This window comes from Rhea pennata, chromosome 6 (genome assembly GCF_028389875.1).
Source record: "Rhea pennata isolate bPtePen1 chromosome 6, bPtePen1.pri, whole genome shotgun sequence".
Taxonomy (NCBI): domain Eukaryota; kingdom Metazoa; phylum Chordata; class Aves; order Rheiformes; family Rheidae; genus Rhea; species Rhea pennata.
Window position 1 is genome coordinate 26,394,161 of NC_084668.1, and position 17,017 is coordinate 26,411,177.

Sequence of the window (17,017 nt, forward strand, 5' to 3'; positions counted from 1 at the left end):
CTGGTGCTTCAGAGGCTACCTTTAGCACATTATCTGTTCCCTTAAATAAAACTTACTGCACTGAATGTCAAATTTAACTGAAGCATGGTTAGGGAGTAGCGACAGTAATTTTATACCCTTCTCAAAGCAAGTTGTCAGTACAAATGAAATACTGCAAGCTATCCTGGGCATGATAGGTCATAACTTTTAATATTAACAATGACAGTCATATACAAGATATCAAATCCAGTATACTATTTATTTCATTTACTTTCTTGTTTATCTGGAGAATCCAACAGCTCTTGTATTTTACATATTATTATAGCTACAATTTGAGATTTAACAAGCCAGAAGCCTAGCTCTGGTAAGAGATATTTAGTAACACTACTAATTAGCTTATTTCTGTAACAATAATACACCATTACTGACATGTTCCAAAAACATTTAAAATGCATAGGAAGTCACCTACTGTAAAGATGCCCTCTGCAAACAGCAAGCAAAGGCAGCTTGCCACATATTTACAGAGTTACTTTTAATACAGAAATAAGAAGAGAACAAAAATAAGCAGTACATACCATGCCATTTTTATTTTTGCTATCTTTTCCACTAGAATAACTAGAATACAAATGACAGACACTGAAATAATGCCAAACATATAAGCATTGGCTATTAATATGATACCACAAAGCTATTCAGTGAAGTTTAATAATAAAAATTATGCTTACCTCTACTAGGAAGTCCACTCCACATTATGTCAATAGTATTTAACCAGCTGAAACAGCAACCCAGTTATATAAACAAAACTTCCAGTATGTGACCAATATGATCTACGGTGCTACAGACACTTGGCTCCAGCCCTGATCATCTGTGTGACAGTACTCTTATACCAGTGCAGCTTCAAACCTTCCCAGATGCTGGCTTATTGCATTGCTCATTGAAAATCCTTCACACGCTGGCAACATTTTAGGGAAGGACAAGCACACTCTGAGTCATTTGTAAAGAAAGCAAAGCAATTTCAGTTCTGTATCTTCATGCGTACTGACACACAGAGCACTGTCAAAGTAGAAGTCTGAGGTGAATTTATGCTGAGAAATAGGCAACCTAAGCCTTCATTATCAATGCAGGAAATCAGCTACAGTGATCAAATTCAAACAAGCCATAAGAAGGCTATGATTATTAAAGGCTCTACAGATTTAGCTTTAAACCACACAAAATGAAGAATCATCCATCTAGATTGTATAAATGTTAAAAATAGCTCCCTTTTCTACAACGTACATGAGACGGGAGATTCAGCAGCCTGTATTGTGATGAGCTTCATTATTGGAAAAAACCCTGCAATAAAAACTAATGGTTCCTTACAGCTTTTCTAAATAAGATTAATTAGCAATTATGCAAATGAACAAATAAGTACTTTTTAACCACACAACTGACAAAGTCTATTATCAGATATCACATTTGTTTATAATATGAACAGTAGCATAAATATTTCAATAAAATTTTGGAATACTGACCTAGCAAAGATCTTCTGTACAGTCCAGTAGATTAAATATTTGCAGAAAAAACAACAAAAAGCATGACATTATTTGACCACATGCCTTTGTCTTTCAAGACAATGTTTTTTTTTTAATTACTTACTACAGAAAAATCTCCATGGCTTAAATTCTTGCTCTTTCTACTCCCACAGAGACCTCCCACTATACAAATCTTTTTGTCTTTACAGGTATTTCACACATTTTCTTTTGCGGAAACAGTAAGAGGGCATGTGTCACTGTGCATACTCACACCCACAGAGATTTTTAAATACACGGTGTAATATGAGTCAGATGTATTCATGAAGAGGTCAAGTTTGCAAAAGAAATAAAAAGACATGGGAGTTTCTACTATAATACCTGTACAGTTATCCAAATACACTCTTGTGTCATGAGACCTCTATGGGAGAAATTTTGGCAGGATATGTTCCCAGATGAGGATACTTACCAGACAGCAGAAAATACCTGATCTTCATTTAGGAGATAAAAATAATAAACAACTCCAACTTCATTACTTTATTGTTTCAGCCATTTAATATTACATTAAAAAAAAATCACTGTCAGGAGATACACACTGAATAAAAATGATCACCCTGCATTTATAGACCTCTTTTCATCCAATCATCTATTCCTATAAACTGTAGGTCACATCCTTCCAAGGAGACCCTTGCAGCAATATGAACTCCACTTATTTCAGTAACTCTCCAGGCATTTGCCCAGGCTGCCTGAATTACAAGGGAGACCCCTGAACGACCAGGAATTGCGTCATCACTATTTCTGCAACTACTCTCAGTTTGAAAGTACGGTAAACGATCGGCTGTATTTTTTTTATCCTAAGTTGCAAAATATCAAATTATCTAATAGGTTAAATAATGCTGCTTTATCGCAATATAATTGCTCGATGAAGAGAGGTTAAATTGACTAAGCAAGGAATTCTGGAGAGAATTTTGATATGAGATTATACTTCCGCATACTAGTGCTATGAAGTGCCAACCACTTTGATGTTAAAATTCCCACCCCACCCCAAAAAAAACCTAAAATCATGCTTTTCCATACTATTCATATACCCAGTTTATTCGCTCACAAATGCCATATGTCACCCTCCGTGCAAGAAAATAAAAGCGGAGGCCACAGGTGGATATCTGATATCCAGTCTGATATCCACTAACAACTCCAAAATAAGGGGAGGGGGTTTCCACCCATTGAAGATTTTTTTAATGTTCTGCTTTAATGCAACTTCCCAATTACTAAAAATCAATCTTAATTAAACAGTAACAGAAATGCACATACCTATTTTTAATATTTTTATCAGTGTTTTCACTGTGCAGCTGTTAAAAGATGGCACAAAGAATTATGGATGCAGTTTGTAGTCTCTTGTTTGCTAACAACTATCTGTAACATCAGCTTTGTCACTCATTACCAACTTTTATCATCAACATTTTTTAAAAAATATCAAAAGAATACAACAAATCCTCTTAATTTCAAAGCAGCTTATTATGACTGCAATGAAAAAAAAATACAATCAATCATGTTTCTACTTTAAGTGTTACCTTATGTAATATCACTTATTTTCAAAATAGATTATGGAAGATACTCAAGTGATAGAAAAAATGCAGAACCATCTACCAAAGGAAAGCTTGCTCAAAAGTAAGTAAAGAAATGTAAGAAAATAAGTTGATATACATTATAGCGAGAAGTGAAATACTAACGGTATCTCAACAGTTAACTCCAAATTAATCTAAGATACATTATGGGAATGCATTTTTTTGAATCACATCGGAGGAAGATACTAGTTTTACTTTTTAGCAAAAGAGACAGCCTGATCTTTTTCAATTAAAAAACAAACAAGCAAGCAAACAGATTTTGCCCAGATTGGGACAGCAAGGTGGAGGCAACCTCTCTTTCATATTCTGGTAAGGAGCAGAAGGAGCAACAGCCCTGAGGCTTTACTCCATTTTGGGTCCCCAAAAGGAGCTCTGTTAGGACTGCTTCAAAAAAGCTGAGTTCTAGGCAGCAGATGGAGAAGGCAGAAGAGGCACCAACTTTCTACAAGCCTAAGAGATTTTGGCATAACACAAGACAGGATAAGCTCACTCATTTCTCCTAACCTAAGAGATCCTAAGAAGGATCTCTTCTTCCTAGTTAGGACACTAATTCCATAGTTATGTATTCACACATATAGTAGGACTCATCAGCGTAAAAACTTAAGTTACTTTTGATTGACACTTAGCATACTTCTGCATAGAACTAGAATGGTTCATAATAATCTTCCATAATAATAAACAGATTATCCATTAGCTTTTTTTTTTTTTTTGAGAAAATAAAATACAAACACTGATAAGGAATTTGAAGATCTATTTTAAGGAGTTTAACATAACCAAAAACTCTGCTCCCCATCAAGCTGTCATAAAGCAGTCTTAAGATGGTGATGAAGCTAAGGCTTGGCCCAGCTAAGATTCAAACCTACATACAAATACTATGGCTTCCAATTAGGATTGGATTCTACCAACAATTAAAAACAACGGAAAACTCCACTGAAATCATAGGAATGCACTGAAGTTTTACTCTGTTTTAACACAGTATATTTTACCCCTTAATTGCATGTTCTAAAAATTGTTCTTGCAAAGGTATGCTGACCTAATCTCCTGGAAAAGTACTTTATGTAGTTTAATAAAAATGGTCTTCCTCATCCACACCAGGGCTAAGGCGGGCAGTTCAGATTTAAAAGTGGCATATTTTCAGAACAATTTCTCAGTATTTATCAACAGTCATCTTAATTTTTCACAGAAACACAAAAAGCGTTTAGAAAATGAATTAGTATTCTAAATGAGATCCTCAAGAAGGCACTTTTTATTTGATATAGCTAAAGGACATTATTCACACTTCCTAACTCCAGGCTTCTAATTTGGGAACCTAATATACCTACTCAAGTTTCCTATGTAGTGCATGGATCCTTCAGAGAGGAAATTCAGAGTACTTCAATTATAAGCCTACTTCCCTCCATTAACTTGAAAGGATGCCTAGACTTTCACTTTAATATGACGTGACACAAGAGAGCAACGCAGACCTAACGTATCTCTATTACCAAAAGTGACTGACTTCTCCCCACTCCCTTGTTCTCCTCCATGGCTCAGATTGCACAGTTTTACTTTTTCCCTTGCACTAGCTCTATCAGACCCTTTTCTGTGACTCGATTTAAATCGGTAACACAATGGAAAGCATCTCTGTGTATTTATTTTGTTAGGTTAGTGGCTTTGGCTCACAGTAGAGACTGGTGAGAAACAGCATTGAGAAAAAGTGTAGCTGGCAGAGAGCTCCTTCACTCACCCTTCCTCAGGAGGGATGTCTTAGCTAAAAACCTATGCATAACCCATGAGATTCTTGCAGCAGTATCACGTAATTGTCACAAAAGTCAATAATCTTACAGGAAATCATCCTGTGATACTATATCAGTATCACATGGGAACACATTAATTGTAGGACTGGTCTGTATGAAGAGCCACAGCACAGCGCTCCCAGCATTTTCAACACTGCCCTGGGAGGTCAGAAATTTGAAAGCAAAAAGGCAGAGCTGCTAACAGAATACAGTGCAGACACCCCAGCCTCACTTCCCACCCAATCTACAGGAAGGTCTTCTAAAGGGCATTACTGAGTGCTTGCTGGCCCATAAAACACACTGCCCTTTAGCATAGCCAGGATCCTGAGACAGTGATTCCACTTTTCAGCTTCTAGAATTTGGGTACCTTCTGTAACAAAAATGAATAAAAAAATACTTTACCCATTTCCGGCAATCTGTAAAATTTGGGTTTTTATAGGTATTTCTAGAATACCTATATAGAACCTATTGGTTCTATACCAACTATTTCTATGTTAGCACACAAACAAAGGAGAAGGAGAATCAGGAGATTCACCAAGACATACACCCCAGGGAACAAGTAACAAGAGTTTCTGGAGCAGCAGCAGTGTCCAAAGGAGAAGCAAATGGAGTAGAACGAGACCATTCACAAAACTGGCAACAGCACAACGAACAACTCACTGTCATCCTACAGACAGCTTGTTTAATAAAACAGGCTTTAAAAATAAACAGCAGAACAAATCAACAGAAATTGCTATGGAGTAAAAATACAGATCAACTAGTTTGCTCCATAGCCCAGACAGCAGCACCATCTTGTGGAAGTTTTGCAATCTGCATTTACAGTAGTTTTCCCGTCCTAACTATAGAGGACCATCCTCCCTTTTTTTTCCTCCCTAACTATGGGCTTCTTTAGCAGGTAAGTGAGCAGTTTTAACTTAGCCAAGTTTGCATCATACTCTCAAACCAAGTTCGTCCCCCTCCAAAGAGCACATATTCTAGCCGCTGCTTTGTGGGCTGCTGGTGTGATTTAGGGTGCTCTAAGAACCAGACTGTGACCCGGCGAACTCCCACGGCTGCTGCGTTGCAAGGAGAAGGTATGCCTAGCCTCTCTCAAGGCACGTTGTTGCAAAACTTTGAGACATCAAAGCTAGCAGTGTATCGGATGTGCCTAGCAGAGAGGTAGAGAAAGGCTCTTCAGCATCGTCATGTCACGTCAGCATCACTGACGGACTTCAGCATGGGTTCCAGTAAAGTAGGATGGGTACCAACAGTCACTGACCGCCGCTCATGCAAACAGTAGCAAAGACTAACAAACAGAAGGATGCTTTAAAACATTCGGAGGCCAGCTGTCATGGAGAGGACCTCACAAGAGGAAGAATATGAAAATACTCCCGATGACTCCTCCGGATTCATCACGATGTGGAAGAAGATCAGGGAGGCTGGAGACAACAGTGGTGCACAGGTCAGTCCCATTATGAAGGACAAAAACAGTTTTCTGACAGTTTTAGGAAGACAATAATCTAGACTTCTATACTTTCAACATATATTTACAGTCACTTTATTCGCAGCAGAAACATTGCTTATTTCAAATTCATTTCACAAAGACAGAGGAAACTAACTCCAACCATAGACGAGCAGGAACCTTTGCAGGAAAGCTTCCCGAGCTGTGCTGCGCAATCAGCTGTCCACCACCTGCGACACCGCAGGAGCACTGCAGTTACAACAGTTCGGTAAGGGAAGGACTGCTTGCTTCCCTCGCACATGGAATGAGGTCTGGTCGCTGGTGAGGTGAGATGAATGTAACTGTTCTTTTGTCATCTGCACAACTAATTCTGTTCACAAGGTTAGGCAAGGAAAGGGGAAAGATTCTCTGTACAAGGTGTAATAACACTCCAGGGACTTGGATTAGGACCAAACTTGGATCACATCAATTTATAATTTACAATTAATTTCCATTCATTTTTAGAAATTGTTCTTTGAGAACTACATTTTGGTAGATCTTACTCATCTACTGCCTTTTAGGCAGTATATTGAACTTTCTACGTAATTATAATAAACTGCTTATGCAAAGCATTTTCTTTCTTTTAAACAACATGAAACTAACATCATTCCATTATAAAACCAGAATAACTATTTCAACACAAACTGTACAGACTGATATCATTAGTAAATAAACAGGATATAGTCTGAAACAGAGATCAATGAACCAACTATACTGCTAACAGAAACTAAATTTAAACTTCTATGCCATACAGTGACTCCAAAACGTATGTTCCAGCACACACAAAATATTCTCAGCTTTAAAGCATTCTTTCAACAGTGATGCCAGATGTCAGGTGCAGGTATTAAGCTAAAATAAGGCAATACAAAGTATACAGTGCAAACATTTTAAGTGTTTTCTATCAGCACACAGGGGAATTAAATTAAATGAGAATGTCTCATACACAAAGATACTTCATGAAGACACACAGTTAAATCATTCAGGTGTTATGCAATGAGAATTTTATTTTTTGGACCACAGGTCTTACCCAAGTGATAACCATACCCTACTTAGATTCAAAACCAAAACTATACCACAGACTTCCAGAAAAAAGTCAAATTCAATTTAAAAAAAAATGATCAAAACCAGAAAGGAAACAAAGAAAAAGAAGCAAGTTTGTTTCTTTCCCACCAATATTTTTCAGAATTTTTGATTTAGCCTTTAAAGCAGTTTGACTACATTATTAAAAAAGTAATCTCCCACGCTGTCATGTTACTTTTCTAATAAAATGCATAAACCCCTTTTCTGAGGATTTGAAGCTTGTCATTTCATCAATATTTGTGTACTAACTATTAATAAGCAGCATCTTCTGCTTCTTCTAGACAAGAATTCCTCAAATTTGTAGCATTTTTTTTGTTTGTCCCAGAAAGAGAAAGGATGACTGCAATATCTATTTTAATGCAAGATGCAAAGAATGCTTTAAAGCTCAGCTTTGCTCCTTCTCGATTCTACAGGATCTCAAAAGATGACTTGAATTTTGTTTAACAAAGCTAAGTAAGGGAAGAAAGGAAGCATCTACCTTCACTATCAACAAGAAAAGCATATTTAATGTGGTCTAATAAGTCTTCTTCAGTGTTGTTGGAAGCTTCAGGATATCATAGAAAAATAATAACTCTACAGTGAAGTCCTTATAAAATGGTAAACATAAAGGCAACAGAACATCTTACATACCGTGGAACATAAAAAAGGGGGGAACACAACTTCCTTACCCTTATAACTTTACAAAAGTGAATTATTTGCTCAATTTGTCACTTTTTTGTATGCCTAGAGGAGTAGAGAAATACCAGCTTCTTCCTCAGAACACTCAGAATAACACTGATGCAAAAAAAAAAAAAAAACAAAAAAACAAAAAACCACACACCACTATCAGCCTTTTGTATATTATGTCCTCTGCACCTTTACATTTTGCATGTTACCTGTGTTTTGCAAAAGTGGGCTAGGAGACAAAGATCCCAAATAAGTAAAAACTATTATGTCAAATCACTTCTCATTTTAATGAAAGTGATCAAAGCTCAGATGCGTGAAAGCTGGAAACGATGAAAGGCAGGTATGGCCTGTAAATCCTACCACTCCTCCTCCTCCTCTCTCCACTACGTTTCTTTAAGAACTTCTGCTTTACATGCAGCATCCTTCTAGGGCTTCGTTTTGGGAACCAAATGACAAGATGCACTGAAATACTTACACACAACAGCTACTTTTAAATAGACCATGCTTCAACTTCATAAGGCCCAATCCCATCATTAATCACGGAATCACATAATACTGCCTAACTACAGGCTGCCTTCACAGAAAAGTATGCCAATGAACAAGGCAAAATAATCTTAATTGCTAGTATTAATTTATATGAAGTTTAATCATTATACTGGGTGAGGCAAGGCACAGTTTAAGATCTTCCTCAAATTTCCTGACCAAAATCATCTTGTATTGATCACGTACCTGTACTTGTACTCGCAAACAAAGTGCCAGGAGCTGTACTTGTCGGGAGCTTTCCATTATTTAGCTGCTTCATTCTCTTCAGGTGAGACTTCCCATTGTAATGAACTTGAGCTTGCGCCGCAGAGTTCAGCTGTATATTGCACACTTCACAGAAGGAAAAGAGTACCTGCTTTTTTTCTTTGCTTAATTGATAGTCTGCTCTGTCATTCCTCAGTCCTTTGTCTTCAAAGCCCCGTAGAAAAGCTGGTTGATTCATAATCCCATCTTCAAAGACGTGGTCAGGGCTTAATGGACGCTTCATACCTACAAAACAGAGAGAATTGTTGCCAGAAACCAACCAACAACGCTTACCACTAATTCAGCATTTTACCTTTTTAAAATGCTTACGATGCGAACCGTAGACTGCTTTTAACAAATAAGGTTGCAAGTTGCAGCAGTTTCTCTTCACAGAGAAGCATCTGTGACACACCGCAGAGCTCAGAAATAATAAGGTGGTAACAGATCACACTCCGCACACAACACACTCATCAGATTGTTCTGCAGCTCTCTGTTTTAAAGCAGGTTTATTATTGCATCCCTAGCAGAGGTTGAGATTATTTTCAGTAACATTTTCTTTCCTCCGCCTCCCCAAAAATTGGTTCCAAAGCTTTTCACCTTCCAGTACCCAGTGTAGCACACAGTGCTCCCAAATAAAATTACTGGGCCAAAAGGATGATGACAGAAGTGTTACTAAAACATCGTTTGGAAGACAGCAGAATATTAAAGCAAGACTAAAGAACACTTTGCACTTTTTTTTCCCCCCAAAGCTCTATCTCTCACACCAATATTAAGACATGATCTGTAATACCTTCACCTTTAATACCTTCACCATTAAAACTATTACACAGAGAAATGCCAGCTAGAAGTTAACCTTTTGGGAACTACACAAATACACCGTAAATGACAGTCCCTGGACTATAACCCAAGAGCCTGAAATACACATTTGTCCCTAGAGAATAAAAACCTCATCCATAAGTGAACCAAGCTGCACAAAGAAAAACTTTATACATAAAAATATAGGTATGTGTGAGAGTGAATGCATGGGTATTTTATTTAAGGTATGCAGCTAAATCAGTAAAAAGGGCGGTGGGGGAGCATGTTGTGCAGGGGGAGAAACATCTATTGTGACTCAAAAGAAAAATATTTGTTTTCTTTGCTAACTAATTCGTTGTTTACATTTTATTCTCTCTCCCATCTTGAATATTCTGAATCATCCCAAACATGGTATTTTCTTTCAATGAACCATTAAGATTTGACAAGCAATAGAAACAAGAAGCTGTCTTGTAAAAATAACTAAAGTTGACCGATGCTATTTAAAATTTGTAAGAAATTGATTTATCAACCAACTCAACCATACATAAACCTCTATTTTACATTTTTGATGTGGTTATCATTTCACATTAAAAAAAGGCTAGAGGTCATCTGCCAGAAGCAACAATAAATAACAACTTATCTTCCACTTTTCTTCACAAAAATAAAGAGATTCAATGCTGCCTCCTTGAGACTCTAAACAGTCACCTTCTTTGGTTTCATGGCTCATAGTTTTGCAAAAATAACAGACTTGCAAAATTTTGTTCAGACCAACCGAGACCGCTCAAAACTTTGTTTTTACCAAGAATCACATCAGTTTTGTGCTGGTAAAACAAGCCCCTGTTATGCCCCCCATGATATATACCTACGAGCAGCAGGAGAGGCAGTGGCATTTACTCTCCGGGGCAGGAGCGTGGCTCCGTGCAAGCGTGCAGTGATCCACCTCCCAGAAGCACGGAGGCTTCAGATGCCAGGCCCCTTCTCCAGACCAGGACCCGACCGAGCAGCACGGCTCTTCAGGCATGCCTACCCCCTATCCGCTGCCAAGAACGAGAGCATACGTCTATGCTCACAAGAAGAAACACGCAAGCAGTAATACTAATTTTTCGAAAGAACTGTACGGTATTCCTAAGCAATACTAGAATACTCTTCTCTCTATCCAGGAAAATACATTACCAGGAGTAAGTTTGTGTGGTCTTTCGGCACAACTATGTAAATGTAAACAAAACTAGTTTCAGAAATAGGGAAAATGAGGACCAAAGGGCTTACCTACCGTAGGTTATAAAAAATTCATTTATCTGAGATGATGGAAGTTATTTCACCATGTTCCTAACTCTAGTCCATAGTTAAAATTTTAGTATTTTTACAAACACCTCCTAAAGTATGACTCATTAATCAAGTATTCTAAAAAAAAGTTTGTCATATATTTTTATTTTATACATCTCGGTTCTGTCATCAAATAAGAAACAATCAATACATTAAAATTCACATCAAATATTAAAAACAAAACCTATTATTAAAAATAAATTTTAGATTCCAAATACCTAACAGTTTTTTAAAACAAAACACTTGTGATCCTGAAAACCTAGGCTATACACTGTCACACTAAATCATTTAAGCATAAGTATCATATTTCAAGGCAAGCAACCAAGATCCTTGACTCAGCTGAGCTTAGATGACATTTTCATCTGAAAATTTAATCTCTTTGGAGCTTTGGTGTTTGTTACTTTTCAATGCATTTTTTAAACCATAAACAACTTTCTGCTCTTCCCTTTGTTTCTATGTTTTTAGATTTCTAAGGTGTTGCTGCATTATTTCTTGAAGTAAATGTTTTTGAAAAAAGGTATTTTTATATTATACTATTCTAGATGCTATAAACACATACAAACGTACTAATTTAATAATAAAATAAGTAACAATTAGAAACTACAGGTCTTGCCAGAAACACCGTAAGTTTGATTGCATGAAGCAAATAATAATTAAATAGAATAAACTTTTAATGAAACTTAGTTGGTTTGTATACATTTAAAAAAGGCAGAGAGTAATGTCTGCATTAGTAAGCAGTATGGGCCACAAGATGCAGATTTAAAGGGCAAGAGAGTTGCTTCCAAGCACCGGCCACACCAAAGCAATCTCACAGGATTTCTGTTCTGGCCAGGTTGAGCCTGGCACCACAGACTGAACTAGCCCCTTACCACACGGGCACGAGAGGCACGTTCCCGGACTGCGCGTTCGGGCTTCATTTCAACAGAAAGAAATTCAGTTTGTAAACTCGGTGTTTCAGAGTTCAGTTTGGCTCTGCGATATGAGCCAAAGCAAAATAAGTGGGGAAAGTCAGAAAACTTCCTTCAATGCACTCCTGACCCATCCTGACCAAAAATGTTTTAATGGGGACACATCCAGAAGGAACCACCGAGTATAGCAAGGACTCAGAAGACAGCACCTACGCCCCCAGGCAGCATCCCAGCTGTCAGGTTAGAAAGAAATCACTGCTCAAACAAACAGATAAAAGAATTAAGACCAAAAAACCTACTACCTAAATTTCACTTTTATTTACAAATGGAATAGTTTTAAATTCACGTTTAGTTCAGAGTACTGTCTCACATTAATACGCAACAAATGAGTTGTACTTCAAGCAATCTCTTCTTAATACTTAAAGACCTAGAAAGCACAGGCCAACATTTTAAAATAACCTTGATTGCCTAAAGTACTGTGTCCAAATTAAAAGGTGACCTGATTATAAGCAGTACTGGCCTCCCAGCAACCGCTGGGATAACAGACGCAAAGCATTGCTGAAACATTACCTACACGGAGCATCTTCAACCTCGGGCTCGGCGCGTAAGCAGTGGTGGCATCTTCCGACTGCTTCACCTCTGCACCAGGCGACTCCGATGGGAACCCGCACGCCCCACCAGAGCCCCGACTGCCCCAGCCCTACGAGGTGCCTCTTCCCGAGCACGAACCCCAGCCACCTCCTCCTGGCATTTAAGGGATCTGAAGGTTGCGTAGGGCTAGGCCATCACGGAGGCTGGGGCACAGCACCCAGGGCGCGCAGTCGGGGAGCGCAACGCAGCAGCGGCCCCGGCCACCCTGCGCGCTGCTGCCTTCTTCGGTGACAAAGCAGGGAACGGCATCACCTCCAGGAAAATCCGGTCTCTTTTCTTCTTTAAACCTAACACTGGAAAAATACCTTTAAAAATTCCTGCTGTAACCTCCTGGCTCTAGCGTAAACAGAGCAAACACAATTCTGCATGGAGTTAGCATAAGAACCACAACTTGATGCAGACGTACTCCCCAGGAAAACCTTTCTTCAGACGACGTTTATGAAAGAAGCTGTTGTACCTACACATTTAATTCTATTTTTTATTAAACGGAGATCTAGAGCACTCTTTCTAATCTCTATACTTCCGCATCACTTTAAGTTACACAAGCAAGCATCTGGCCAGTGACATTGTTTCTTCTCTTTCTAAAAGCTTTTTGCTGCATACAGATTTCGAGGGAGTGGTGAACGGCATGCACTCATTTACTTGCAGTCACATAGGAAACCGGGCCTTGCAGTTGGGGTCAGGCTTACACCCAGCTCAGTAACATTACGATGTAACAGAAGCAGCTACTTGAGACTAGAGCCAATGAACTGAAAATAAAGAGGAATTACATGATCATTACATGCTGCAGAATCAAAAAAAAAAAAAAAAAAAAAAAAAAAAAAAAAAACCACAAAACAACAGAGCCATATATTTCTATATGGGATTATGAAGTATTTAAAAGTAGGGTCACTACTCAAAACAAGAATATAAATTCATTAAAAGAGAAAAGGCAGAAATTATCCTGTAGGAAAAACATAACAAGAGATCTGTATTTCTCTTTCTGATTAAAATCTAGCCATATTTATCGGTTGTTTACATTCACAAGGATAATTCTACATGGATACCTATTTGAAAATAAGATTTTTATATAAAAGCTATTATAATAGAACCTTAAAGAATGTGTGATTTCTAACAAAGTGTTTTTTAATCCATATTTATTTATTTAGATGGAATATATTTATACACTTTTCCATACGGCCTCTACTACAGAGTTTTATTAGAACCAGTCGTACAATGCAAATATTTTGCTTCCGTTACATGTGAAATACTGCCAATCCATACACATAATTTGCAACTGAATCTTTACCTAGGGCCCATAAAAATTGCTGTTCATCCTGAAGAGGCATTAAGTCAGATCTGCACGTGCTCCACAATTCAGACATCAACTTGTCACAAGCAGGAGACTTAAACGCGCAGCGTGAGAAAAAGAATTACGTAGGGCACTGCAGCTCAGCAGGTCCATTTGCTGTCCGTCAGCAGCCCGACGTCCTTCCTCTGCGCCTTCCTAGGCGAGGCCAACAACAGGCATCAAGCCCCGAGTGCCGGGGAAGGGACCTCTGTTCGGCCGCTGTTACCAGAGACCTGCAAATTGCCTCGACTTCTGCTTAACCTGGCCCTCCTCTACTTGTACCTAGGTCTTCCCTGTCCTCATACGGAGTAAAGGATTTAAGACCTTCCCTTTAGAAGCAGCTGCCTATAGCTCCAAAGATCACATATTTTAGGCTTTATTATTTAATGAACTAGTCACTAATGCTTCCCATTTCAGACCAACACTGGTATAATTTGCTTCTGACAGCTTCTACTTTTGTGTAGTTCGGATTCAGCATAGCATAGAAGGCCAAGCCTCAGTAGTGGCTGACATATAACAACCTCCACAAATTAATATCCTGTACAAAAAGGACCTCATTCTTTGAATCCTAATGAAGAAACACATATTACAAAGGTAGTCATATATCTTTGTAAGTAAATGTACTTATTCAATGACCTTAGAGGATTAGACCCAAATTAAAATTGAAAGGTGAGAACATGAAAAAAGGGAAAAGCAGGAAACAGAAAATCCAAGTACTTTAGAAACATCCAGCTGAAATGGTCTGGAAAATTTACGTCCATAAAGGAATTGTATGGCATATTCATCTTTCACATGCATGTGAAATATTCTGGTTCCTTCTCTTGTAAAGCTAAGCTCTCCTTCCAACCAAATACATTAATTTTTCTTCTAATCAAAAACATCAGAAGAAGCAATGGAAGCATAGGAGCTTTGCACATTGGACATAAGCTGCTACCGGACTAAATGAGTTCTCACCCTCCTGTTTCATCCCCAGTACAGAGAATTCTGATCTATCCGAATAGATTCTGCAAGCAATACTGGAGAAAGAATAAATTAGTGATTTATGACACCACGTTAAAATTCTTAGGTGTCATGAGATACCCTGTTTGGATTTCTGAAACCACATCTCAGCCTCTTGCAGCTGGCAAAGAAATCTAAGCATGGACATCCTTTGTACTTGCAGCTCAAGGCAATTAGCCTTTCAATTTAGCTAATTTACTTTTAAACAGAGTTGTGCTTTCAGAGGAGCTACAAAGAAGTATTATATATAGTACACTCCTGTAGGTGAGAATGTGCAAATCTTTACTCAAAGGAAATAAGCTTTTCGTTCTCTTAATGAATTAGTGATGGTTACAAGAAGCATTCTTTTCCTGAGTCCTGGTCTCAACTTTTGTAATGCTCATTCCTAATTAGTTCATACTTCAAAGAAACACCATGCTGCAAATGTAATTAGAATGCTATCATCCCTCTGTGGATCTATGCCAGGTAAGCAAAACAGAAAACGGATTTTAACAACTTACATATGGACAAACAGAATTTTCTTTTTTTTAAGCCCTTGGAAATAGTCAAATGAGTCGTGGAAGACACACGCACAACTACTAACATAAATCGGTTTTCTATTTCGTTGCATTTCCAGAAAGGTTCGTTCAGCCAAAGGCAAGAAGAGTAAGACTGAGCCTTGTGCTGAACACTTCTTAGGCATCTTTGATGGGGAAAAGCTATCTGTGCAGATGGACCAGTGAAGTTTCTACATGTGCCATGAGAGCTGCGGTCTTGCACTGGAGCAAATACGATTCACAGTTCCCGAGCTCTGCCATGAAACACTCAAAAAGGAGGAAAACAACCAGCCTGACTATCTCCAGAGCATTATTAAAATAATAAGAAGCCTCACTAGAACTGTTTTTGGTAAGTTTTATGACCTTTCTTATATTTTTAGATAGTATTTCCTAAACACACATCAAATATTGAGAGGCATATGGTTTGCACCATCTGGGCAACAAGTTCTATTGGGATACCGTGGTGAACAGCATATGCACAGTGCCTTGTGCTCAGTATCCTACAGTGTTAAAAAAGCACTAGAGACTATTTTGAAGCCAATCTTGAAAGATCTCCCATATGGCTAACGGACCAGTTTTCTTTCAAAAGATGCGTCTTTTCCCTTTTTGTAAAAATCAAAACAGAACTGCCATGTTTAATCTCCATTTTCCCCTGAAATTCCTTAAGGCAGCATCATATTCTGCAGTGTTTCCACCTCCCAAATTGTTTATTACCTATGTATATGCACCCAATCAGCTCTTCTTTATCTCTTTCACCTCTGCTCACAAAGCACATAGAACATTTTAATGCAAAGTTACAGTAAAAAATGGATGGCTCATAAAAGAAAATAATAAAGAGTAATCCATTAATGATGGCACACAACAAAGCAAGGTTAGATATTGTTCTAGCTTGTAAGTATTTTGATGCTAGTTTATTAATATGAATAGAAATAGGAAGTCAGCTGGCTATTCTTGTACATGCAAAATTTTGAACGGTGTAATGTGACAAATAGCTGACAGCCTCTTCACTAACACATTTCAGAATATTTAACATTTGAACGAGATTCTCTTCAAACTGCAAAAACAGATGGTTGTTTCTCAACACAAACATTAGCTGTTCAGTATAAGGTAATTCAGAAAACTGAAAACATTCAAACAGCTATTATTTATTCTTTATTCTCCTGGAAAGGGGACAATCTCAAGACTGGTAAACCTAAAATTAGTCTTACTGTACTATACTGAGCTCAGCTAAATTGGAGTAAATGAAATTACTGTGGACTCAGATTATCACAAAACTGACTTACTAGTTTTGTCACAGGCTGCAGTTGCATGTGCTTATGTTTTAAGAGCGATCCTTTCCTCTTCAGCCCCATATGTACAAATTGCTGTCATTCTTACAATTAACAAGAAGGAATGGATTTATATATGGACTTATCTTCCAAAGAGATGCACCCTAGCCTGACGTGATATATCTGACCACTGCCGAGAAGGTTAATCAAGTTTGGATTCTAGACAGCTATCTCAGATGATGCTTCAGGAGAAGCAGATAGTTTTCTAACATCACTGCACCATGATTTTGACAAGTTGATGGTTACTTCTC

General features: G+C 38.0%; 1 protein-coding gene across 3 annotated transcripts in view; it reads right to left on the minus strand.

Annotated features, from left to right (window-relative positions):
- Positions 1-9,140, minus strand: part of ZNF385B (zinc finger protein 385B) — a 138,692-nt gene extending 129,552 nt beyond the window's left edge. For all 3 annotated transcript variants that reach the window (XM_062578806.1, XM_062578807.1, XM_062578805.1), the window contains exon 1: positions 8,840-9,140. In XM_062578806.1, the coding sequence (XP_062434790.1) occupies positions 8,840-9,140 (301 nt within the window). The remainder of the gene's footprint in view (positions 1-8,839) is intronic.
- Positions 9,141-17,017: the final 7,877 nt, after the last annotated feature.